This window comes from Neoarius graeffei, chromosome 5 (assembly GCF_027579695.1).
Source record: "Neoarius graeffei isolate fNeoGra1 chromosome 5, fNeoGra1.pri, whole genome shotgun sequence".
Lineage (NCBI taxonomy): Eukaryota > Metazoa > Chordata > Actinopteri > Siluriformes > Ariidae > Neoarius > Neoarius graeffei.
This window is the reverse complement of record NC_083573.1, coordinates 49,698,645-49,726,390: the sequence shown is the minus strand read 5'-3', so window position 1 is coordinate 49,726,390 and position 27,746 is coordinate 49,698,645. Positions and strand designations below refer to the sequence as shown.

The following is a 27,746-nucleotide window of genomic DNA, read 5'->3' as shown; positions in this document are numbered from 1 at the left end:
ATGGTATGGGGTTGCATTAGTGTGTGTGGCATGGGCAGCTTACACATCTGGAAAGACACCATCAATGCTGAAAGGTATATCCAGGTTCTAGAGCAACATATGCTCCCATCCAGACGACGTCTCTTTCAGGGAAGACCTTGCATTTTCCAACATGACAATGCCAAACCACATACTGCATCAATTACAGCATCATGGCTGCGTAGAAGAAGGGTCCGGGTACTGAACTGGCCAGTCTGCAGTCCAGATCTTTCACCCATAGAAAACATTAAGCGCATCATTAAATGGAAGATACGACAAAAAAGACCTAAGACAGTTGAGCAATTAGAATCCTACATTAGACAAGAATGGGTTAACATTCCTATCCCTAAACTTGAGCAACTTGTCTCCTCAGTCCCCAGACGTTTACAGACTGTTGTAAAGAGAAAAGGGGATGTCTCACAGTGGTAAACATGGCCTTGTCCCAACTTTTTTGAAATGTGTTGTCATGAAATTTAAAATCACCTAATTTTTCTCTTTCAATGATACATTTTCTCAGTTTAAACATTTGATATGTCATCTATGTTCTATTCTGAATAAAATATGGAATTTTGAAACTTCCACATCATTGCATTCCGTTTTTATTTACAATTTGTACTTTGCCCCAACTTTTTTGGAATCGGGGTTGTACATTTACATTGTGGAACAGGCACTAAACAAAACAACTTGGGTCTTGTCACTTACTCTAGCAGCTATCGACACGAGTACTTTCACAAATGCCTCTCCCTCTCTCGTCAAACAAGTCAAGCAAAACGCAGCTTGTCACGTTAGCAATAAACCACAAAGTTTGTCCTAAAGACTCTCCTGTGGGAGAAAATGTAAAGTTACAGCTTTTTTTTTTTTACACTATCATTTTTTAAACACTAAGAGAGAAGAAAAAAAAAATCATCTTCGTAGAAAACTTCTCCATGTCAACAATTATACATGCTTTTAATCCATTGATTGAGGCGCATCTGCCCTTCAAGTCTCCATGCAAGTTGTTACTCTAGTAGGCATATCAGGTGAAAATTCAAATTGCTTGAAACTGTTCTCATTGAATTCAGACTTGAATGCAGAACAGCATACCGTTTACAGAATTAAAATGTGTTTACCCGTTCTTGAGATTACAAATCAAAGATTGGGGGGGGGAGGTTTCATTTTTAGAAAACTGCCATGATATATTTTAGGATAACATGGTCCAAAATGGGCCTCACTAACAAATGTTTCTTCTTAATAACTTTTCTATCTTTCAAGATATTTACATGGAAATTGTCATACTGCATACAACTGTATACTGAATACAAAAGTTTAAAAAAAAAGTTAATAAATTATGCAATTAAATTATGCTAATTGGGTAAAAACGTTAAATCGGTACACTCTCTTTTTCAAAGTTTCACCAAATGGCTTTATTTGTGCAATATAAAGATGATCTTAACTCTGGGCGGCACGGTGGTGTAGTGGTTAGCGCTGTCGCCTCACAGCAAGAAGGTCCGGGTTCGAGCCCCGTGGCCAGCGAGGGCCTTTCTGTGCGGAGTTTGCATGTTCTCCCCGTGTCCGCGTGGGTTTCCTCCGGGTGCTCCGGTTTCCCCCACAGTCCAAAGACATGCAGGTTAGGTTAACTGGTGACTCTAAATTGACCGTAGGTGTGAATGTGAGTGTGAATGGTTGTCTGTGTCTATGTGTCAGCCCTGTGATGACCTGGCGACTTGTCCAGGGTGTACCCCGCCTTTCACCCGTAGTCAGCTGGGATAGGCTCCAGCTTGCCTGCGACCCTGTAGAAGGATAAAGCGGCTAGAGATAATGAGATGAGATCTTAACTCTCATTTATACATCACAAAGAAGGAGAAATCAATGCTAATTATAAAAACATGCATTGAATGACATTCACATCTACCATTCTCTATCAAAAAAAAAGATTATTTCTAATCCCCTCTTTGTGCTCTGTAGACCTTTGTATTTCTAAATAGGGCCTACTAGTCTCATCTCATCTCATTATCTGTAGCCGCTTTATCCTTCTACAGGGTCGCAGGCAAGCTGGAGCCTATCCCAGCTGACTACGGGCGAAAGGCGGGGTACACCCTGGACAAGTCGCCAGGTCATCACAGGGCTGACACATAGACACAGACAACCATTCACACTCACATTCACACCTACGCTCAATTTAGAGTCACCAGTTAACCTAACCTGCATGTCTTTGGACTGTGGGGGAAACCGGAGCACCCGGAGGAAACCCACGCGGACACGGGGAGAACATGCAAACTCCGCACAGAAAGGCCCTCGCCGGCCACGGGGCTCGAACCCGGACCTTCTTGCTGTGAGGCGACAGCGCTAACCACTACACCACCGTGCCGCCGGGCCTACTAGTGTTTATATGAAATAATATACATTTTTATTTTGATTAATATTCGCAGCTTTCAAGGCTAACCTCGAAAAAAAAAAAAACAACCCTGAGATCCACATCAAATAAACAACTATTATTTGAACTGAAATTGACGCGCTCGTTTCTGACTTCCGTTTTTTTTAAAAATCTCATTTCGAGCACTAAGATCTCCGTATTTTTCATCAAAACAACTAGTTATATTCTACAGCCGTTATTTAGATTAGATTCACGTTATTCATCCCACATCGGGGAAATTCACGTTACAGTAGCAAGAAAATGTCAGATAAAACTGAAATAAAAATTAGACAAACGAAGGATTAAATACAGAGGGCTATTTGCATTATCTACCGTGAAAAAGTATAGAAAAATTGCCTTATTGAGAGGCTCAGAAAAATTGCACATTACAGATATATAAGTATGCATAAAAATAGTTTAGGGCCTACATTATTGCATCGATGAGAGATGGCAGAGGTAGTAGTGGTGAAGTAGTGCAAATATAACGACAAACAGGTTATTGGTGTTACGTTACAAGTTGTGGGTGTTATACAGTCTGACAGCAGCAGGTATGAATGACCTGCGGTATCTCTCCTTCTTACACCGTGGGTGTAGCAGTCTACTACTAAAAGAGCTGCTTAAAGCCCCCACAGCCTCATGTAGGGGGTGAGAGGGGTTATCCGTGATTGAGGTCAGCTTGGCTAACATCCTCCTCTCACCCACCACCTCAATGGAGTCCAGAGGACAGTCCAAGACTGAGCCAGCCCATCTGACCAGTTTATTAAGTTTCTTCCTGTTCCTCTCTGAACTTCCACAGCCCCAGCAGACCACAGCGTAGAAAATCGCTGATGCTACCACAGAGTCATAAAAAGTCCTAAGCAGCATCCTGCACACACCAAAACACCTCAGTCTTCTCAAGAGGTGGAGACGACTTTGGCCCTTCTTGTACAGGACATCTGTGTTGTTAGTCCAGTCCAGTTTGTTGTTGAGGTGAACACCCAGGTATTTGTACTCCTCCACAATCTCAATGTCCAAACCCTGGATGTTCACTGGTGCAATTTGAGGAATCATCCTTCTGAAATCGATCACCACCTCCTTTGTCTTGCTGGTGTTGATGCGCAGGTGGTTCAGTTCGCACCAGGCGACAAAGTTGGTGATGATCTCTCTGTACTCCAGATCGTCCCCCTCTGACACACGTCCAACGATGGCTGTATCATCCGAGAACTTCTGGAGGTGGCAGCTGTCCGTGTTGTAGCTGAAGTCAGATGTGTAAAGAGGAAAGGAGATTGCACTGTACCCTGTGGAGCCCCTGTGCTGCAGACTACCACATCAGACACACAGTCACGGAGCCTCACATACTGCGGTCTGTTAATGAGGTAGTTGATGATCCATGCAGACAGGTGGCAGTCGACACCAGCTCCCTCCAGCTTCCCCTTAAGCAGTGATGGCTGGATTGTGTTGAAAGCACTGGAGAAGTCAAAGAACATGATTCTCACAGTGCTCCCAGTGCCCTCCAGGTGCAAAAGTGACCGGTGTAGCAGGTAAATGATAGCGTCATCCACACCAATGCCTGGTCGATATGCGAACTGCAGGGGGTCCATCTCGCTGTTCACCAGGTGTCGGAGGTGGGAGAGAAGAATCCTCTCCATGATCTTCATTAGGTGAGACGTTAAAGCTACTGGCCGAAAGTGGTTGAGCTCCCTGGGGTGCGCAGTCTCGGGAACTGGAACCACACATGTTTTCCACAGAAGTGGAACTTTCTCCAGACTGAGGCTCAGGTTGAAAATGTACAGAAGAATCCCACAGAGCTGATCTGCACAGTCCTTAAGCAGTCTGGAGCTGATACCATCAGGGCCAGCAGCTTTCCTTGTCTTGATCCTCCTCAGCTCCTTCAACACCTGATATGGAGAGGTGAGGGGTGTAGCCGAGGTGTGAGTCCTGTAAAGTGGGGTCGGGGGTGGAGTGTGTGAATTGGTCTGGCAGGGATCGGAGGGGAGTGATGTGGTGTGAGGAGGGAGTTGTTGGTGTCAGAGGTATTGGGGGGGGGGGGGGTGAGTAATATCACAGACCAGTCAGGACTATGGTGAGTGGGGGAGGGTGGGGTGGCACAGTCAAATCTGTTGAAAAAGAGATTCAACTCATTTGCCCAGTCTTGGCCCCCAGATACAGGGCCCCTCCCACTGTCCTTTGTGTGGCCAGAGATGGTTTTCAGGCCTCTCCATACCTCTCCGGTGTTGCTCCCCTTGAGGCGCTCCTCCAGCTTCCTCCTGTAGCTGTCCTTGCCTCTCCTTATCCCCCTCTTCAGCTCCCTCTGCACTCTCCTTGTTGCCAGATTTAAAAACCCTCTTCTTCTCGTTTAATAGGGCTTTTAGTTCAGAGGTCACCCAGGGTTTATTGTTGGGAAAACACCGTACCTTCCTGACTGGCACAGTGTTTTCAACACAGAAATTAATGTAATCCATGATGCAGGTTGTCAGGCTATCAATGTCATCCTCGTGAGGTTCACACAACACATCCCAGTCCGTGGTGTCAAAGCAGTTCCTCAGTTCCATACTGGTCTCCTCAGACCAGCTCCTTACATACAGTACCTTTTGGTGGGTGGTTGTTTATTCACCATAGGTATGTATGTAGGGGACAAGTGAACCAGATCGTGGTCAGAATGGCCCAGCGGGAGGAGGGGTGATGAACTATATGCGTCCTTGGTGTTCAAATACTGTACATTAAATCCAAAGTTCTCTTGTCTCTGGTGTGGCATTTCACATACTGAGTGAAGGTTGGGAGAGTGGAGGACAGGGAAGCATGACTGAAGTCACCGGAGATTAGTAGCAGGGACTGGGGGTGCGATGTCTGAAGCTTTGACACTGTAGTGTGTAAGAGCTCACAGGCTGCAGCAGCATCGGCCGCTGGGGGGACGTATACAGCTATTGCAATAACGTGCGAGAATTCCCTCGGGAGGTAATATGGCCGAATGCTAACCGCTAGCAGTTCAATGTTTTTACTGCACTACTGCATGACTTTACATGAATCAGTTAGATTTGAAAAAAATAAGTAGGTAAAGCTATGAAAACTCACTTCAAAGTCTGTCGTGAATCATAACATCAAAACTAGCAGACGGAAATTTTTGCTGAATACTTTATCAGAAACCGTGAGAGCGAGAGAACATCCCTATAAAAGTTAACTGACTGATATTCATGAGTAACCCAGTCAGAAACCGATCAGAAGAGAGCGAGCCTGACCACTTTCCTGTGATTCAAAAAGCACCAGCAGTTTCTCAAATGTCACGCGAGCAGAGTTTTTTTTTTTTTTAAACCCTGTTGTACCAACTTCAACCTGCCGTTACTCCCAAAGTACTTAACAGATTTTAACGAGATACATTTCTTTGGAAAGCAGAGATAATAAGCTTTTTAATGATAGTATTCAGGATAGAAAATATTCAAGAGTTAAGCAATAACAGATTTGGAAACTTAGATGAGCGTCTGCATGCACAATTTTCACAGCACGGCCAGCAAGCGTCCGATACGCCTAACTATAGAAATGATAATCAGATATACCATGCACTCAGAGCTCCGGTTGAAATTATGGATTCTCTGAGGCGACTGGCATTGTACTATTTTGTAAGGAGCGAAGCGTCAAAGAAAATCGTACTATGCCCGTCACCAAAGTGAGTCCATAATTACTGGTGCTTCTCAGTGCATGGTATATCTGATTTATATCCCTCATCAAAATATTCCAAACAAAAAGTGTTATCTTTTATCAAAGAAATCGAATCTTGGCATAAACTCACCGGAGGCAGCCATGTTTGTTGTTTACGTTGGAGTGACCTTTGACTTGTGCAATGTACCATACTATTGCTTTTTTCCCCACCTTTATTTATTTTTGCCACGCTATCACGTGCCCAGCTGGGCATGATCATAATATGTACAGTGGATATAAAAAGTGCACACCATTAAAATTATTTTTTTAACAGAAAAACCTGAGACCACGATAAATAATTTCAAAACTTTTCCCACCTTTAATGTGACCTATAACCTGTACTTGTTTGTCAATTGACAAACAAACAAATCTGTTGGGGGGGGGGGGGGAATGTACAATAATCTAGTTGCATAAGTGTGCACACCCTTAAACTAATACTTTGTTGAAGCACCTTTTGATTTAATTACAGCATTCAGTCTTTTTGGGTTCACACCTGCCATCAATTAAACTGACTCTGATTAACCCCAAATAAAGTTCAGACATTTACTCAGTTGCATCCTCCAGCAAAAGCCAGCGTTCAGAGAGAGCTTACAAAGCGTCAAAGGGATCTCATTGTTGAAAGGGATCAGTCAGGAGAAGGGGACAAAAACATTTCCACGGCATTAGATATACCACGGAGCACAGTGAAGACGGTCATCAAGAAGTGGAGAAAATACGGGACAACAGTGACATTACCGAGAACTGGATGTCCCTCCAAAATTGATGAAAAGACAAGACGAAAACTGGTCCGGGAGGCTGCCGAGAGGCCGACAGCAACACTGAAGGAGCTGCAGGGATTTCTGGCAAGTACTGGTTGTGGACTACATGTGACAATCTCCCGTATTCTCCATATGTCTGGACTATGATGTAGGGTCAAAGAAAAACATCCAGGCCCGGCTAAATTTTGCACAAAAAATAAAAAATAAACCCAAACCAAACAAACCATCAACTCTCCCAAAAGCATGTGGGAAAATGTGTTCTGGTCTGATGAAATCAAGGTTGAACTTTTTGGCCACAATTCCAAAAGGCATGTTTGGTGCAAAAACAACACTGCACAAAGTATTAGTTTAAGGGTGTGCACACTTACACAACCAGCTTATTGTACCTCCTCCCAACAGATCTGTTTGTTTTTCAATTGAATTGTACAGGTTATAGGTCACCTTAAAAGTGGGAAAAGTTTTGAAATTATTTATTTATCGTGGTCTCATTTTTTTACATCAGAAAAACCTAGCATTTTAACAGGATGTGTAGACTTTTTATAGCCACTGTAGAGCTACACACACAGAAATGCTCGTGGAGCCACAGCTGTGACTCAGGTTGGTTACTAAACCATTATTTTGGGGATTTGAAGAAGAGACCAAGCAGTACAATTACTGCCTCGCAAAATCAGAAAAGCTGTTAAAACTATTGATATGTGGTTATTTTAAGGTGTTCAGTTGAAAATCCCCCTGGCTGAAATGTTCAAGGTTTTGTTTCGATTTTATTAAATGACTTTTTTCTGTCTATATATTTAAAAAAAAAAAACCCTCAAGTCGGCTGCATAGCTTGAAATTGTGACGTCAGTTCATGGTATATCCAGGATATACCATGACGGAATCACCTCACACCATATCCATTATTTGACATCATGAGATACATTGCTTAATCAACAGTGGAATTATTCTAGGTCACGTGAGCCGTCCTTGGCCAATCCCTGCAGGGGAATTTTTTGATGAGGGATATAAAATATTTTATCACACAGCTCATTTGAATACTTGATTCTGATTGGTCGATTACTGCATTTTCAAAATCAATAGCGTCAAATGACTGATTTCTTCAGTAAGCAGCTGTGCGATAAATGGGATAAACGTACAGTGAGCTCCTCATTATCGCGAAATAAACCTCTTCAGGGTGATTCAAGACCTGTATCACTCGGTCAGGGTTTATTTTGCTATAATGACTGGCTCGCTGTTTACTACAAGTGCATGGATATAAACCAGTGCTTTGACTACTGTTCGAGTCGTGCTGTTCTAGAACATTAAATCAATACCTTCTGACCAATTAGATGTGAGAATTCGAGTGTGCTGTGGTATAAATAGTTACGGAATCAAATACTACAAAAGATGGAACTCAAGCGGTAAAAGGATATAAATTGCTAAGACGAGCTGAAGATGAAGGTGGCCCGAGGCCCATCTGTATGTACATAACTCAGACAGTGGACAGGATGGTCATTAACGCACAAACATATGATGCTGTAATCCTGTACAGTTCAGAGCAAGCGTACGGTCTAAGAGTGCCTCAGCTCCAGCACTGCCAGGATTAGGATTAGAACCCTGTTCAGTGCCCAGCGAGTCTCCATCTGTCAGTGTATGAAGGAGCAGGAATAGGGGCCTTATCCCTACTCCGCCAGATGGACTGCCTCGCTCAGTCGCTATGACGATCAGTAGAAAGAAGAAGGCTTAGAAAGATCGTGTGTTTCACACTGGCACATCAACTTCAAATATAATCATCATCATCATCATCAACTGCTAGCGCGCGTGCGCGCACACACCGAATTTTGCCACTGGCTTCCCAGAGGTGCTGATATGAGCTTAATATCAATGCTGTGAATTTGCATATTCTCAACTTCAGCTTTGATTTTACTCTTTGGGAGTGTGTGAAGCCTCATTACCCTGATTCCAACCAACTTCAGAAAAGCAGCATGTGGGTGTGGGTTCAAGTCCCGTAATAAAGAGGCGAGTTGTACCAGGAGGCATCTCGCAGCATCCCCCTGACATTTTCTGCAAGCAAGGTGTGATGACATTCCAGGCAACAAGACAGGCAGCTTGGCATACGATGTCAGACGGACAGACGGATCTCTGCGAGACAGGAAGCTCCTCCCCATTAGCAGCGAGTGTTCCGGTCGGGAGTGGGCAGCCATCTCAGCAGAGCTCCCACTCATGCCAAGTGCAAAGACTGGAAGCTAATCTGCACTATGGGCTGTGTCTCAAATATCAAGCCGTCAACATAAGGCTCAATATAATCACAACTCCTCCCCCCTAACCCGAAAGAAAAAAAAAGCTTTCCTTTTGTAAAACTGATGGAAAGTCACACAAGGGAAGCTGAGCCACAAACCCCATCATCATTCTTATCTATTCAGTCATCTGCCGCTGCAGACTAAATAACCAACAGCTGGGAACAGACAGGTAGCGTGTGTGAGCATGCAAAGAGAATATGAATCAGAAGAAGTCAAACACGCGACAGTGAATCATTCAGCCATGAAGTCTTTTATGGCACACGGTTTATGGAGACAGTGACTGTGATGTGTAGCTAACCTTTGCAATCCTGTTCACCCCCCAGCAGATCGATCATATTTCTGACACTGCGCTCCACGTGCCATCACAGTACACTGTTACACTTGGCTCAGAGCCAGGCTCGTATCAGTCAGCTGCCACAAAAAGGCACCTTAACCTGTTGGCATATAATGATCTCACAGCAACACACACACCTCTGTCTGGGGAAGTTCTTCCTATACAGCAACGATACCGTGTTCTCTCTGTTCAGGGGAAAGAAGCTAATACCGCCTCAATTTTTATTTCTATGTAATGACTTGTCATGATCATTTGCATATAAAATAAGAAGAAAGTTGAGTTTTATTTGAAATGGAAAAAATATATATCTTTTACTAATTTCTTATAGAAAGGTTTCGTCTTTGATCATGGTGCCATAAACTAACTATGTATTTAGTATAAAAGTACTACAAACAGCAGTGGTAGATAGTAGTTGGGCAGCTGACGCTAAGAAAAAAAAAAAAGTTACAGACTGAATAACTTGTGTAAATATAGTCAAGAAGTTTAAAAAAAAAAAATCCGTGCCAGGCATCAGCAGATCAGCGATCCAGGGCATTTGCAGACAGTGGTGGGTTGGCAATCCGGGGCGTCGGCAGTCATGGGCAGACAGTGGCGGGTCGGCGATCCCGGGCGTCGGCAGACAGTGGTGGGTCGTGGGCGGATAGTGGCGGGTTGGCAATCCAGGATGTCTGAGGACAGTGGCGGGTTGGCAGTCTGGGGCGTCGGAGGATAGTGATGGGAGTGATGGGTTGTGGGCGGACAGTGGGGGGAGGGGGGTGTCGGTGATCCAGGGCATTGGCGGACAGTGGTGGGCAGATAGTGGGGGAGTGTTGGTGATCCAGGATGTTGGCGGTGGTGGGTCAGCGATCCAGGGTATAGAGACCTTGCAGTCACATGACCGGAAAGTACACAGCTGCCATCTTGTCGGTAAAAAACACCGCTGAATACTGCTGCACTCGTGTACAGAATGGATCAATTTCAACCGACGGACTACACGGCTCATTTTTCTAATGAACAGATAACTAGATATATGTCTAAAATAAACAATCTACAGATTAGTGACCCTTATGGCTTACCGGACGGAGTTTTCACGACCGTGTCAGTGGATATGGAACTGCCAGAGGTGGAATACCCAGACATGTATAATTACCTCATTAAACTTTCCCTCGCTGTTCAGTGGTGAAGCACTGCATGCTTATAAATCTCTGGACAGTTATCTTTACAGAAATTCAGGATTTGTCAGCGACTCAGATGTGGCATCTTGTAAACAAGAAAATAATCCTCACTGGATGGGTAAGTCACTTAAGTATTGAGTATAGCACTGACCAGCCGATTATAGAATAAGGTAATTCCAGCTGTAATTCCAAATCGTCAGTCTTGTTTACCTGGCGTTGGAGAGGTAGAGGCTTAGCAGTGGAGATCTGAGTGGCTGTTTTCTGAGCTTAGTCAACAGGCCGGCTCTGCAGCCTCGCTTTTGCTTCCGCTCCCGACGCCGCCTCCTTCGCTTTGCTTCCAATAACAATCCACGGAGACCCTGCTGGTCTCGCTATCTCGTCCGGAATGTTGTGCATGCGATGGAAATCGCTACAAACCGTCATTTTCTGCTGGAAACCAATGTCCAGTAAGTCCATACGGTTGTAGTGGATATTGAAGTCTGGTACAGACGAACAACACGCAAAAATACACACAAAAAACATAAAAACCGTGCACAGGTAGGGAGAGCTTGTAGCCGCAGCCGTTGGAGTAGAATTGTATATAGTAGGTTTTTCCAGAAGAAAAGGTAGAAGTAGAAGTAGAACCAGAAATAGAAGTAGAAGGCGGAAATATGGCGTTTGACCAACAAGATGGCGTCTGTCACAATCTGGATCGGCTGTGACGTCACATGCAAGTGCTCCATTGGCGGACAGTGGTGGGTTGTGGGCGGATAGTGGCGGGTCGGCGATCCAGGGTGTCGGAGGACAGTGGCAGGTCGGCAATCCGGGGCGTCAGAGGACAGCGGTGGGGCGTTGGCAGACAGTGGTGGGTCCGTGATCCAGGGCGTTGGCGGATAATGGCGGTCAGTGACCAGGGCGTTAGTCACACAAGCTCGTTCAAGTAAAACATAGGTCAAGTTTTACTTTAATTTAACTGGCCATGAGTCACCAGACCTGCTCTCTCAACTCGTATAACCAGCAGCTGTGAGGTGCGCTGGAGAGCTATAGTGGGTGCAGAACAGTCACTAACATCTGCTCAAAAACTCTTTATTCTGATAAAAGTCTCCTAATGACATCAAACCTCAGGACAAAATTAAACAGGCAACACTGCAACAAGCAGAGTCTCAACAGAGAAACCGAAATGCAAAGCACTCTATCGCATACTCCACTGCAAAGAAGAAATACTTTGTGTAAATAAAGTTCTTATATAATAAGCAGCAGTTGGACGTTACGTCGTTTATAAAGTCGTCATTGTGTTTTCACAGCTTGTGCAATGAGGCACTGCAACTTGCCAGTCATACAAAAAGTCATCATGCACTTTTACCTAATGAAGTCCAGGTGGAACAAGACCTAATCAGGTCACCTTTAAAAAGCCTTGATTTCCGAGCTTAGGTCACTGCGGGAAAAAAGGCCGCACTTATTCAGCTTCCTGTGCATTCCATAGTGCCGGAACGTCACGAGAGGCGAATCTCAGCGCTGCTGGAACACTGCAGATGGAAATGACGTGCAGCAGCATTTCACTTAGTCACTCTGGACTGCTTAAACATTCACACCATTGTGTCCTAAATGCAGCATGGCTGCAGCAGACACATCAGCATTCAAAATCTGGTGGCCTGCTCTTGACCTTTAACCCCACAGAGCAGCTTGGAAGACAACGTGCCTGAAAACCCAGAGCATTTTAAGAAGCTGCGGCGGCAAGAAACATTCGCACAAGATACGGCAGGGCAGGTGTTAACGTTCACAGGTATTACTACTTTCCTGCTGTTGTATAGTTTTTGTTGCTATTTGCAGCGAGAAGGCTATAATTATTTCAACATGTGTCTCCCCCCAGCAGTTACAAGCTCTCCAGCCGGCTACACCAATTCAACCCAAGTCAGGGTGTAAAGCAGGCTCACAGTTTAAAACTACATCAGAACTTGTAACGCACAAAGTGCCGGTAGATCATCAGAACACAATCCAACACAAACAGGAAACGCTACTTCCATGATCGAGACGCAGTTCGGCGGCTCACGTCCCCCCCCCAGCGTAACATTCACTTCAAGCAAAGTCTGTATTTCTCGAGTTAGTCATCTGAACAAAATCCAAACAAACAGACAGGGGTGGGTTTCCCAAAAGCCTCTTAACGCTAAGAGCATCTTAACTACGAGTGTTCATTGTGATGCTCACTCTACCATTTAACGATGATCTTTGTGCTACGATGCTTTTGGGAAACCCACCCCTGTTCTTTATAATAAGGTTGTGACTCGAATATAGTACCAAAAGAGTGTTTTATGTCCTGTGTACTTCATGTGTATTTGCACTTCATCTAGTCTTGTGCATCACCGTGAGCTGGCCTAGCGGTTAGCGTGCCCGCCTCTCAACCGGGAGATCGCGAGTTCTACTCGTGGTTGGGTCATACCAAAGACCATCATAAAAATGTTACCTACTGCCATAGGGCAAGGCACGCTACAATACCAATGCGAGAAGGGAAGTCAAACTCTTGTGGTTACCAGAGGACCAGCCCCCCCCCACCGTAACCCTAGCTGTATAATAGGTGAGAGGCCGAGGGCTACAGAAATGGAGATCGGCACCGCACCCATACGCCTCAAAGAGCTAGTTAGTACTGGGACAGGAGACTGCCTGGGAAGACCAGATTCTGGCGTGGAAGGGACTTTGACTTTTTTTTTTTTTGACTTAGCCTTGTGTACTGTACTGTTACACCATGATCCTATCGAAACGACGTGATGTTCTGAAGTATACCAGCTACACAGAGGAAGGACAATAAAAACGTAATAAAAAGAAAGGTGACCACAAACTTAATCTGCACTTCAACACACTGAATGACAGAATAAAAGCAGAACGTTACATTTACAGCGTTTTAAATATTTTTTGACACACCTTACCAATGATCCCAGTTTGACCCAAAGCATTTTTCACCATTACGCAAGTGCTTGATACATTGCCTGATCTACAACCCCAATTCCAGAAAAGTTGGGACACTGTATAATATATAAATAAAAACAATGTGATTTACAAAAGCATGGAAACCCTATATTTCACTGAAAATAGTACAAAGTTGACATCAAATGTTGAAACATTGGGTTTTGAAAAATATATGCTCATTGATGTCAGCAATACGTTTCAGAAAAGTTGGCACAGGGGTATGTTTACCACTGTGTTGCATCACCTCTACTTTTAACAACATTTTGTAAACATTTGGGAACTGAGGAGACCAAGTGCTGTGGTTTTGAAACAGAAACGTTGTCCCACTTTTGCCTGATCTACAGTTTTAGTTGCTCAACAATTCAGGGTTGTATTTTGCACTTCATAATGCACCAAATGTTTTCACTGAGACACAGGTCTGGACTGCAGGCAGGCCAGTTTAGCACCCGGACTCTTTTACAACAGAGGCATGCAATTTTACCATGTGCAGAAAGCACGTCTTACTGAAAATAAAAAGTAAAATAGTAGAAAGTAAAATATATATTTTTTATATTCTATATAAATAAAACAACCTACTCGTAGTTGATCACTTACATTACATGATCTGATACCCATCTGATACCAGCAAAAAACAACAAAAAAGGTGGATTTGATATCGAAGGATGAAGGAAAAAAATTTGATCTGATTCTGGAACATATAGAAAAGACTGATATTGGAAAGATTTTTTTGGACTTGGAACTGTTTACATAGAGACATGATTGTATTTTTTGTGTTAGGATTGATTTTATTGTATTTGTACTCGATTATACTGCCATGCGATTTTTATGTGAAAGAGTTCATCTGAATCCACAAAGCTGTGGTTTTAAGTCATGGTTTTTAGCTGTGTATTCTTTTCTGCATTCCTTCCAAGTACTTCCATTATAAAAATAATTTGGAAAGCTTCGCCGGTTTAAAGAAAAATAAACAAACACAAGTATTGGTATTGGTTGATAATCAGGGAAAAAAAATGTTCCATCATGACTTGTCATTACAATAGCCATGTATTTCTCATTATTCTCACAAAATAAAAGTTAAACAAAACATTCATTTTTACTCTTTTCACTTTGAACAGAGTTATTGAGTAGTTCATCTTGTTTAAGGCAGGACACGGCATATTACATACTAGAGGGCGTAAGATTTAAAGACAAGGCTATGCCTCTTGGTGCAACTTTCTTTAAGTAGGCCGTAAACTCAAACACGTTCAAACTGGGCTAAGACAGAGCTCCCATTCTTTTGGTGAAACCAAACCAGGCAGCAAGACACTGAAACATCCGTCACCAATCAAACAATTACCCCAAATTATGAAAACGCAGCAACTCCTTTCCTTATGTTGAGCAAATTGTGATTCGAAGCTCTTGTTTCCATCAATACAATTTATTACGAAACCAAAAAGACATACAGGACCAACACAGACTCTCCCTTCGGAAATGCACAGCCTGAATAAAGCCTGTTTCAAAATCCTGTCCAAAGGTTTCCTTTAAGTGTTCTTTCATAACGCCGACTCCAACAAGCTGTCTCGACATGCAAATTAAACAAAGCATCCAAACCATTCAAACTATTCAGACTGTAGGTAAACTTCAGAGCTGATACAAGCAGACAGCAGGTGGTGTAGTACATGCACCTCAGGCCAAAGCGGCAGCTTGTAAAAGGAGAGCACTGTTCCGTTCTGTCTGGCAGTAGCCGACATGTCCATGTCTGTGCAGCACAAGTAGGCCAGTGCCTGCAGTGCACAGGAAAGGGCACAGCGAGTGTGTCTGCAGCCATGGAGAACTCTGGTCACGACAGCCCCAGGCAATGCACTCAGTCCAAGTTTGGAGAGAGCGAGCTGGCAGACGTCCACACCACTCCCCACACACACAGAGCCTCAGATATGCAGTGCAGTCAGAAAGAGAGACTAAATGCAGTAATGAGAGGACAGTTGAAGGCTTCAGACATTATGCCGCAGCATGAGCCAAGAGTCAGACAGAAGGGCTGCTGTGTGCCCGAAATCGTAAGCACTTTCAGCTGGTGATTCAACATTTAAAAAAAAAAAAAAAAATCTCTTAGAGCTCTAAACTCTAATACAATTCATACATTCAAGAGACTGGATAACCAGACTTTAGACGTATTAAATGAATGAATCTGTTTGTTTGTTGTCCCCCCCCCATTCCCATCCACCTACCTCTAAGCATTTTCAAGGAGCGTCAGACTAAAATATCCATATTGTAGACGTGCGAAAATAAACTTTGCTCTCAGGTTCGAGTTCTGTCCGAGTAAAGGGTGCAGTCGTCTCCAGTGTGGTTAAAAGCACTGCAGTGCAGTTTCACATTTTCATGGCATTAACACACCTTATTGAGCCTCAGGGCAGTGTTTCCTGCTCCTCCAGTGGCTCTGCACTGCATGTTCAAGCCCTGTTTGAACTCTGAGGGATCAGGAATTAACCCAGAAGTGTGTAGGAGCAGTGAAAACACAGAGACCGAGAGAGCTCAGGGGACATGGCTGGGACAGGAAGCAGTTCTTACTAAGCCTTCCTAATAACTTCGAACAGCTACAGTCTGTCAAGTCAAGTCAACTTTATTGTCAAATATGCTATACATGCTCGACATACAGCACAGATGAAATATCAGTCCTCTCTGACCCACGGTGCAAACAGGCAATGCAACAAATAAAAATAAAATAATTGAAAAACACTAAATAAGAACAAGACATAGATCAAACAACTAACATTACACTTCTCATCTAGCAGTGCATCCTACAGGGTTATTTGCTTAATTCAAGTTCTTATCAAGTCCTGATAAGTAACACACCAGACTAGTAATCATCCCTAAGAGCTTTGTTTCCTTGGGAAGTTGTGTGTTTTGCAGCCATGAGCCTGGAGAACAGCAGAAGAAATGGAGGAGCCGGCTAGGCTAGTCAAGCTTAGCCACTTAGCTAGCTCAGTCCAGCACTGAAACTTTAATTAGAGCGACATTTTGGGGTTTCAAAAATCATATCAAACACTGGCACAGACGTATTATAATAATAAATAATAATAAGATTATTATCTAGCTGGATAAACTATGAGAACTGGGCAGGAATGGAAACCCAGAGTTGCTGAGGATTATGTTAAGTTTGAGATGAGGAGATATCTGGGACTGACAGGATGATGGAACAGGACTGAACATTTCCTTCTGCCTGGATGAAAATTACTGAAGCTTAAAAGCTTGCTAAAGCGAGCTGTGCGTCCAGACAGACAGACAGACAGCTGGACGGTGTCTAGACTTGCGGCTGAGCAGTGATCGAGCGCTTTGCATTCCGGCTGTGTAACGGTGAGAGCCGCAGACACCTCCAACTTTCCAGCCTGGAATCCTGTTCACAGCGCTCCAGTGCGCATGTCAGTGTGAAGCGCTCCGATTAATCACGCAGAGAGAGAGAGGGAGAGAGAGAGACACTCACTTACCGCTTTATCCGGACACATTGTATCGGTGCGCGTGCGGAAAGAGATCTGCGTCTGCGCATGTGTGTGTATGTATATATGCGTGTCTGTGTGTGTGCGCGCGCCGGTGGCTCGTGCTGATCCTGCGCTGCTGATGACCTGATTTGAGAGCAGCAGCTCGAGCCGCGCCGCGCCGGGAGAGAGAGAGAGAGAGAGAGAGAGAGCGCCGAGCCATAGCCATGCGCACTGCCCACTGCGCAACACTTCACAGTAAAAGTCCTATAAGGATTGGAGCCATCCATTATCTCTAGCCGCTTTATCCTGTCCTACAGGGTCGCAGGCAAGCTGGAGCCTATCCCAGCTGACTACGGGTGAAAGGCGGGGTACACCCTGGACAAGTCGCCAGGTCATCACAGGGCTGACACATAGACACAGACAACCATTCACACTCACATTCACACCTACGGTCAATTTAGAGTCACCAGTTAACCTAACCTGCATGTCTTTGGACTGTGGGGGAAACCGGAGCGCCCGGAGGAAACCCACGCGGACACGGGGAGAACATGCAAACTCCGCACAGAAAGGCCCTCGCCGGCCCCGGGGCTCAAACCCGGACCTTCTTGCTGTGAGGCGACAGCACTAACCACTACACCACCATGCTGCCCCTTCAGAAAACCATCATCTGTGAAAACAATTCATTACTGCAAATTATAAAAACAATATCCAGAAACACAGTCAGCTTCTCTGGGACCAAGTTCTTATGATGGACTGTGGGGGAAACCAGAGCACCCAGAGGAAACCCACGCAGACACGGGGAGAACATGCAAATTCCGCACAGAAAGGCCCTCGCTGGCCGCGAACCCAGGACCTTCTTGCTGTGAGGCGACAGTGCTAACCACTACACCACCAGATTGGAACTACTAGGTCACATATTGTGACCAAACTCTCTCTCTCTCACACACACACACACACACACACACACACACACACACACACACATTAAATCCGAGTTTCTTTTTTTCTCCAAAATTAAATTTTTATTTCTTTTTCAATAATAAACTTATAAATGTCATCATAAATATGGCTCTTGTGCAATACTTACTTAGATGTGCAATTCCACCTGTGTAATACACTTATGTTAACTATATATCTGCACACCTATTAATTTATGCACATTTGTTAATTTTTTATCTCTAAATTTGTAATTTATTTCTTTATATATATATATATATATATATATATATATATATATATATATATATACTTTTTTGTATACTTAGTACTTTTGCATTACTCCTTCACTGCCTTATCTTTTTCTCTTTATATATTTTGCTGCTCTAACAATGTAAATTTCCCCTTGTGGGATAATAAAAGGTTATCTTATCTTATCTTAAAATTCTTTATGTAAATGTAAATTTTTAATATTAATTTCTAATTGTTTATTTCTCATTTTCTGAATAATTTTATCATGAAAGTTTGGATATTTGATACAGTCTAGAAGCAGGTGTTTGACATTTTCTTTTACACCACAAGTTGTACATTGATTGGAGTTTAAAAAAAAGAAATTTTGTATCATTAATTAGTCATTTTCCAAATCTAAGTCTTGTAATTATCCTTTGTTTGTTTGTTTGTTTGTTTGCTTGTTTGTTTCTGTGTTTGTCAGAATATGTGGTACGTGTTGTAATGTTTGGTTCAAGTTGGTAGAAGAATCTACCAGTTTGGGAATTTTCCCATCTATCTTGCCATATTGTAAAAATAACATCTTTGATATGTTTGTGATGTCAGAAGTGGTAAAACGGTAATGAATGTCATAATAAGTTTTATTTACAGATCTTTTGGCCAATTTATCAGCCATTTCTTCTTCTGGCTGCTCCCAATTAGGGGTCGCCACAGCGGATCTTTCTTCTCCATTGCTCCCTGTCTTCCGCATCCTTCTCTACCACACCTGCCACTTTTCATGTCCTCTCTCACCACATCCATGTATCTCCTCTTTGGCCTTCCTTGTTTTCGTTTGCCTGGCAGCTCCATCCTCAACATTCTCCTTCCAACATGCTCTGCATCTCTTCTCAGGATGTGCCCATACCATCTCAGTCTCATCTCTCTTAGCTTAATTCCCAAGCTCTCCACATGTGCTGTCCCTCTGATGTGCTCGTTCCTTATGCTGTCCAAGCTCGTCACTCCCATCGCAAACCTTAACATCCCCAACTCCGCCACCTCCAACTTTGCCTCCTGTCTCTTCGTTAAGGGTCCGGTCTCCAATCCATACATCACAGCTCGTCTCACTACTGTCTTATACATCTTACCTTTCACTTTTACTGGGACTTTCCGATCACAAATGACTCCCGAAATCCTTCTCCACCTGCTCCACCCTGCCTGCACTCTCTTTCTCACCTCACTATCGCAGCCCCCATTTTCCTGCACAGTTGACCCCAGGTACTTGAATTCACCAACTTTCTTTATGTCTACTCCTTGCATCTTCACTACACTCTCATCTCCATTCTCACTGACGCACATGTATTCTGTTTTGCTCCTGCTCACCTTCATTCCTCTTCGTTCCAATACATACCTCCATCTCTCCAAACCCAACTCAACCTCCTTTCTACTTTCACCACATACGGTATCACAATATCATCCACAAACATCATGTTCCATGGCGACTCTTGCCTCACTTCGTCTGTCAAGCTATCCATCACTATGGCAAACAAGAAAGGACTCAAAGCAGATCCTTGATGGAGTCCCACCTTCACCTTGAACCATTCAGTCGTTCCAACTGCACACCTCACTGCTGTTTCACTGTTCTCATACACGTCTTGCACCATTCTGATATACTTCTCATTCACTCCACACTTTCTCATACAATACCGTAACTCATTTCTCGGCACTCTATCGTATGCCTTCTCCAGGTCTACAAACACACAATATAGCTTTCTCTGGCCTTTTCTGTACTTCTCCATTAACATTCTTAAAACAAAAATTGCATCCGACGTGCTCTTCCTCGGCATAAACCCGTACTGCTGTTCACAGATTGCTACCTCTCTTCTCAATCTCACCTCCAATACCCTTTCCCATAGCTTCATGGTGGGAAAGGAATACACTTATAAATATCATAAAATTCTTTATGTAAATATAAATTTTTAATATTAATTTCTAATTGTTTATTTCTCATTTTTCTGAATAATTTTATCATGAAAGTTTGGATATTTGATACAGTCTAGAAGCAGGTGTTTGACATTTTCTTTTACACCACAAGTTGTACATTGATTGGAGTTTAAAAAAAAAGAAATTGTGTATCATTAATTAGTCATTTTAAGTCTTGTAATTATCCTTTGTTTGTTTGTTTCTGTGTTTGTCAGAATATATGGTACGTGTTGTAATATTTGGTTCAAGTTGGTAGAAGAATCTACCAGTTTGGGAATTTTCCCATCTGTCTTGCCATATTGTAAAAATAACATCTTTGATATGTTTTGTGATATCAGAAGTGGTAAAATGGTAATGAATGTCATAATAGGTTTTATTTACTGATCTTTTGACCAATTTATCAGCCATTTCATTTCCTTTAATACCCATATGAGCTGGAATCCAACAAAAACCAACCTCACCACCCATAAGATAAAGCTGGTACATAAGATATCGGAAATCTAATAATTCTATGTCATTATCTTCCTATTGAATTTTTTGTAAGACAGACAAGGAATCAGAAAATATCACACTTTGAAAGGGAGGTTTATCAATAAGAAGTTCCAAAGCCTTTGTAATTGCTAGGAACTCAGCTCTAAAATATAGTACCATTTGAGATTTTATAATCTTTTTGGGGCGGCACGGTGGTGTAGTGGTTAGCGCTGTCGCCTCACAGCAAGAAGGTCCGGGTTCGAGCCCCGTGGCCGGCGAGGGCCTTTCTGTGCGGAGTTTGCATGTTCTCCCCATGTCCGCGTGGGTTTCCTCCGGGTGCTCCGGTTTCCCCCACAGTCCAAAGACATGCAGGTTAGGTTAACTGGTGACTCTAAATTGACCGTAGGTGTGAATGTGAGTGTGAATGGTTGTCTGTGTCTATGTGTCAGCCCTGTGATGACCTGGCGACTTGTCCAGGGTGTACCCCGCCTTTCGCCCGTAGTCAGCTGGGATAGGCTCCAGCTTGCCTGCGACCCTGTAGAAGGATAAAGCGGCTAGAGATAATGAGATGAGATAATCTTTTTGGATGTTTAGACTTGGAATTACAACGCCAGATGCACAATCAAAATCTTTTTTTGAACCATCAGTAAATATATGTAAGTGTTGATTGTATTTGAGTTGAATGTGTTCGAAGAAGAAGAAACCTTTATTCGTCATATGCACACTTCAAGCACAGTGAAATTCATCCTCTGCATTTAACCCATCTGAAGCAGTGAACACATGCACCCAGAGCACTGGGCAGCCACGCACAGCACCCAGGGGTTCGGTACCTTGCTCAAGGGCACCTCAGCCCAAGGCCGCCCCACGTTAACCTAACGTTCCCCCTGCATGTCTTTGGGGGAAACCGGAGCACCCGGAGGAAACCCACACAGACACGGGGAGAACATGCAAACTCCACACAGAAAGGCCCTCGCCGGCCGCTGGGTTCGAACCCAGAACCTTCTTGCTGTGAGGCGACCGTGCTAACCACTACACCACCGTGCCGCCCAATGCCGAGTGTAACATATAGAAACTACTATCCTCTTGTTTAGAGATTTTAGGGACTAAATCCAAGTCAACTTTTGGAGCTTGGGATTTCCAGAATGGAAAAGGATCAACCAAAGGATTACAAGCTGGAGTCGGAAAACTATTAACCAAATGAACAACTTTAGAAAATATAGGACGAAAGTGAAGATTAATGTCACAATTTTGTTCTTCTAAAAAACTTTTTTTTTGTTGGATGATCTTCAAAATATCTATATTTAATTGCACTTTGAGTTTGTTTGAATTCTCTTCTGAGGTCCAAAGGCATAATAGAGCAGTCTATCTCCAAAACAGAGATAGGAGTACATTTAAGAGCACCAGTGCAGATTCTGAGGCATTCATTTTGAACCGAACAGCGCTTCTGCTCCTCTCCGACTTTACACACACCGGGTTTAATGCTGCTGCTGCTGGTGGTCAAAAACCTTACGAGCTCTTATAATGTAGGCAATGAATCAATTATTATCTGCTGCTCATGAACAGCATAACTGTACACATTCAACACACACACACACACACACACACACACTTTGTTTTGTAACCTTGTGAACCACTGTTACTGTTTAAATTTAAAGAATTATAAATATTTCTTCTCTTTTTCTTTTTTAAAAATGTTTTATTTTTATCAACAACTTAAATGTTAAAAAGTGCTAAATGCTGCCCTCTAGTGAAACACAAGCAGGTGTGAAGTGCAAAAGTTTGTACACCCATCCATCATCTCTAGCCGCTTTATCCTGTTCTACAGGGTCGCAGGCAAGCTGGAGCCTATCCCAGCTGACTACGGGCGAAAGGCGGGGTACACCCTGGACAAGTCGCCAGGTCATCACAGGGCTGACACATAGACACAGACAACCATTCACACTCACATTCACACCTACGGTCAATTTAGAGTCACCAGTTAACCTAACCTGCATGTCTTTGGACTGTGGGGGAAACCGGAGCACCCGGAGGAAACCCACGCGGACACGGGGAGAACATGCAAACTCCACACAGAAAGACCCTTGTCAGCTGCGGGGTTTGAACCCAGGATCTTCTTGATGTGAGGTGACAGCGCTAACCACTACACCACCGTGCCGCCGCAAGCGACAATATCTTGAAAATAGTAAATAAAAATGGAATGCAATGATGTGGAAGTTTCAAAATTCCATATTTTATTCAGAATAGAACATAGATGACATATCAAATGTTTAAACTGAGAGAATGTATCATTTAAAGAGAAAAATTAGGTGATTTTAAATTTCATGACAACACATCTCAAAAAAGTTGGGACAAGGCCATGTTTACCACTGTGAGACATCCCCTTTTCTCTTTACAACAGTCTGTAAACGTCTGGGGACTGAGGAGACAAGTTGCTCAAGTTTAGGGATAGGAATGTTAACCCATTCTTGTCTAATGTAGGATTCTAGTTGCTCAACTGTCTTAGGTATTTTTTGTCGTATCTTCCGTTTTATGATGCACCAAATGTTTTGTATGGGTGAAAGATCTGGACTGCAGGCTGGCCAGTTCAGTACCCGGACCCTTCTTCTACGCAGCCATGATGCTGTAATTGATGCAGTATGTGGTTTGGCATTGTCATGTTGGAAAATGCAAGGTCTTCCCTGAAAGAGACGTCGTCTGGATGGGAGCATATGTTGCTCTAGAACCTGGATATACCTTTCAGCATTGATGGTGTCTTTCCAGATGTGTAAGCTGCCCATGCCACACACACACTAATGCAACCCCATACCATCAGAGATGCAGGCTTCTGAACTGAGCGCTGATAACAACTTGGGTCATCCTTCTCCTCTTTAGTCCGAATGACACGGCGTCCCTGATTTCCATAAAGAACTTCAAATTTTGATTCGTCTGACCACAGAACAGTTTTCCACTTTGCCACAGTCCATTTTAAATGAGCCTTGGCCCAGAGAAGACGTCTGCACTTCTGGATCATGTTTAGATACGGCTTCTTCTTTGAACTACAGAGTTTTAGCTGGCAATGGCGGATGGCACGGTGAATTGTGTTCGCAGATAATGTTCTCTGAAAATATTCCTGAGCCCATTTTGTGATTTCCAATACAGAAGCATGCCTGTATGTGATGCAGTGCCGTCTAAGGGCCCGAAGATCACGGGCACCCAGTATGGTTTTCCGGCCTTGACCCTTACGCACAGAGATTCTTCCAGATTCTCTGAATCTTTTGATGATATTATGCACTGTAGATGATGATATGTTCAAACTCTGCAATTTTACACTGTCGAACTCCTTTCTGATATTGCTCCGCTATTTGTCGGCGCAGAATTAGTGGGATTGGTGATCCTCTTCCCATCTTTACTTCTGAGAGCCGCTGCCACTCCAAGATGCTCTTTTTATACCCAGTCATGTTAATGACCTATTGCCAGTTGACCTGATGAGTTGCAATTTGGTCCTCCAGCTGTTCCTTTTTTGTACCTTTAACTTTTCCAGCCTCTTATTGCCCCTGTCCCAACTTTTTTGAGATGTGTTGCTGTCATGAAATTTCAAATGAGCCAATATTTGGCATGAAATTTCAAAATGTCTCACTTTCGACATTTGATATGTTGTCTATGTTCTATTGTGAATACAATATCAGTTTCTGAGATTTGTAAATTATTGCATTCCGTTTTTATTTACAATTTGTACTTTGTCCCAACTTTTTTGGAATCGGGGTTGTATTATTTTATAGCCATAAAGAGGGTTAGTCATTTCAGGTACAGTTTTATAATGAAATGAGCTGTATGTTTACTAAGCATCCTGCAGAACCAGCCACAGTTCTTTTGGACACGTCGCACTTCTTCTTCCTTGTCCAGCACTATTGCCAGATTGGGGTCCTGATCCACGTCATATTAATTGGAGCACAGTTTTCGCCGGATGTCCTTCCTGCTGCAACCTTCCTATTTCTGAGCTCACACATCCATCCATCCACCTATCCATTATCTGTAGCCACTTATCCTGTACAGGGCTGCAGGCAAGCTGGATCTATCCCAGGTCATCACACAGAGACAAACAACCATTCACACTCACATTCATGCCTACGTGCAATTTAGAGCCACCAATTAGAATGCATGTCTTTGGACTGTGGGGGAAACCGGAGCAAACGGACACGGGGAGAACATGCAAACTCCGCACAGAAAGGCCTTCGCCGGCCACGGGGCTCGAACCCGGACCTTCTTGCTGTGAGGCGACTGTGCTAACCACTACACCACCGTGCCGCCCTTTGACTGTCGCACTTGCTTTTTGTTTTTGCAGCAAAATCCTTCAGCCTTCATTATGTTTTTTTGTCTAAAAACTGTCTCTTATGTAATATGCTGCTTTCTTTACGTACATACAAAATTTTTCTGTCACGTAATTTTTTGCTGGAAAGTTAAGAATGTTCGGAAATCTAGAATGATTTGTACCGATGGTCAACTTCATAAAATAAAAAAAAAAAAACCTATAATGAAGTTTGTACTAAAAAAAAAAATAAGGCTGCCGAAGACTTTTACACAGAACTGTATATATTTTAAGTGCTGTTTGTTTAACGTCAGTGTGGCACGTTGGCACAGAACTTAGCATTGTTGCCTCACAGCTCCAGGGTCTTCCTGTGTCCCCGAGGGTGTCTTCCGAAAACACGCTAGAAGAACGTCCCCCTGGTTGTGTGTATGGATGGGTGTATGGCTGTACTCCCACCTTGCGTGCTCCTGGGATAGGCTCTCGATCCACAGAGACCCTGCTGAGCAGAATCCAGAAGATTCGAACCCTGCCAGATGGCAACCATTAGGGTGCATCAGTTGCCGTCACTTTCATAAAATCTGACGCATTTTTGTTTGGGTGTTCCTTTTCACCAATAAAGACATCCTGTAAAATTTTTTGACCATATTCAAAAGTCTAATGGTGGCACCATGAGGTTCATTTTTTGCCAAAAAACGCTTTTTTTATGTTTTCGCGTAAGGTTTGAATCACAATGTTGGACTCCGTTTATTGATTTCTTGTGAGCCAGAGATCATGTTAAGAACCTTTGCAAGGGATTGAGAAGCATTAATGTGATTCATAATACATTTGTATTGTTTAAAAGTAGTTGAACAATGATTCAATGAACAGCTAAAACTCAAACTGTGCTTGATAATATATTTAGAATATGTACTAAAAATGTGTATCTAAGATATTTGGTATACTCTATAAGGTGCCATAATGTTTCATGAAAAGTGATCGAAATTTTGTCATAAAAGTCATAAAATAGCAGCTTTTTCCATAACTTTGAGCTCCTGGTGCCACCATTAAACTTTAGAATTTTGTCAAAATATTTCACCCAGTGTGTTTTCTAACCAAAAGGAACATAAAAACAAAAATGCATCATGATCGGAGGAACTTTTCATTTTTAGGGGGCAACTGATGCAACCTAGCAACCATTTTGCCTTTTCCAAAACAGGATACCATCCTGTTTTACACAAGATCTGCAAAATTTGTATAGATGTCCTTGATTGACTTCTTGACATTAGTATTGCAAAAACAGAAGGAAAAAAAGACAGGCAGTGTTCCTGAATAGTAACCTAATCCACAAAAACAACCCAAACCCCAGGTTTTATCAGTATTGATGATGATGATGATGTAAAGGTTTTATCAGTGTATCTTAATGCCACGAGTAGGTTAACATGTCTCTGTGTGAATATCAGAACTTGAGTTTGACAGGAATGATCAAGTTTTTCAAATATAGAGATCAACACTGCTAAACTCTGGCAGAATTCAATGGTAAATTATAAAAGGATAAGGTGTTCTGTGGTACGTGTAACAATTGTGAGAATTTTTTTTTGACCATCAGTGAATGTGCTCAATGTCTCTGAGTCAGAGTTTTCAAAGGGGAAAAGCTTCAGCAAAGACATTTTATACCCCTAAGATTAAGCAAAGGAATTCAGCCTATTGTTACTTTTGTTTCAGACATAGCTTTATTTTAATCCTAGGTGGCACATGGCCAAAATATACAACCCTCTCCTTCAGAGTTGTGGAGAGGCACATAAGGCCTTTGCTCTACATCCAGACAAAACACCCTGGATTAGATCTTTCCAGTTTATCAAACACTGGTGCATGTCCACAGAGGCCCTGTCGAGCTGGTTCTCCATTTTGTTTCGTGTAGTTGTGGAGCAGAGGCTCACCAATGAGATACAGAACTGGTAAATACAGTGTGAGGACGTCTTCTGTTCTCCAGAGACCTATACAATGACACGTCGTTTCCGTTCCAGTGGCTCATCGTTAATCCAGATCTTCTCCTAGTATGTTAGTATAATACAGCAGTCCCAATACAGATTCCACTATGAAAGCTCCTGATTCTGCCACTCCTTAAAAAACCCCTGCTGTGCTCCCGGCAGGCAGGCCGGAGTGAGAACGTGGAGTGTTACGAGCATCCAGTCTGTGTGCTAGTTTAGTAGTTCTGTGCTGGTGAGTAGTGAGGCTCAAACGTCTCTAGTGTGGCCTTGCCTGGCCCAACATCTTCAGCCTGGCCTGGTCGATCACATCGAGCAGGTTCTTGGCATCGACAGCGAGCGCGTGGGCAGCTGTCAGCATCTGCTTCTTGTAGTCTTGCTGCAGGCTTGTCATCACATACTGCTGCGCAAGCTTCATCTTATTGATCAGCTCAGCCAGGTCAGAGTTCAGCAGCTTCTGAGCCATCTCGACCTAAAGACAGAAAACCGGCGTTTACTCAGGGCCCGTTTACACGAGGACGCTGTCGGGTAAAAACGACTAAATATTTTATCAGAAGTGCCTTTCGTTTACACGAGGACGGCGTTTCCGAGGCTGAAAAACGGATAAAATTGAAAACGCCTTCCAGAGTGGATAAGTTAAAAACGGCCCCCGTTGCATATCCGTCTAAACTACCCAATACGCGAAACTCTGCTCGGATCTGCTCGCGTCGGGTACGCGTTTACGTCATACATATGTCATATACTGCACATGCCAGCCCGGGAAGTAAGAAAGTAAGTAAAAAAGTAAGAGCATGTCTGATTACATCGATCCAACGGACCTTCAAGCTGCTCTGTGTTTTAATGCAGTAGATGTGTTTTCCTGCTCACCCGCCCAGCTGGAGCTCCTCAGTTTGGTGTCGCCAAGTTACAC

At 43.3% G+C, this 27,746-nt stretch overlaps 2 protein-coding genes across 15 annotated transcripts in view; both read right to left on the bottom strand.

Annotated features, from left to right (window-relative positions):
• The window catches only part of ldlrad4b (low density lipoprotein receptor class A domain containing 4b), a 165,743-nt gene extending 148,579 nt beyond the window's left edge, over nt 1-17,164 (bottom strand). The window contains exon 1 of one of the 2 annotated variants that reach the window (XM_060921922.1): nt 17,003-17,164. The gene's annotated coding sequence lies outside the window, so the exon portion shown is untranslated. Of the gene's footprint in view, nt 1-15,745; nt 15,818-17,002 lie in introns of those variants that run through there. The other variant, XM_060921923.1, reaches the window with a different exon arrangement.
• Nucleotides 17,165-26,562: 9,398 nt separating this feature from the next.
• ptk2ab (protein tyrosine kinase 2ab) overlaps nt 26,563-27,746 on the bottom strand; it is a 251,570-nt gene continuing 250,386 nt past the window's right edge. For all 13 annotated transcript variants that reach the window (XM_060921913.1, XM_060921917.1, XM_060921909.1 and 10 more), the window contains one exon: nt 26,563-27,308. In XM_060921913.1, the coding sequence (XP_060777896.1) occupies nt 27,096-27,308 (213 nt within the window). In that variant the 3' untranslated portion in view covers nt 26,563-27,095. The remainder of the gene's footprint in view (nt 27,309-27,746) is intronic.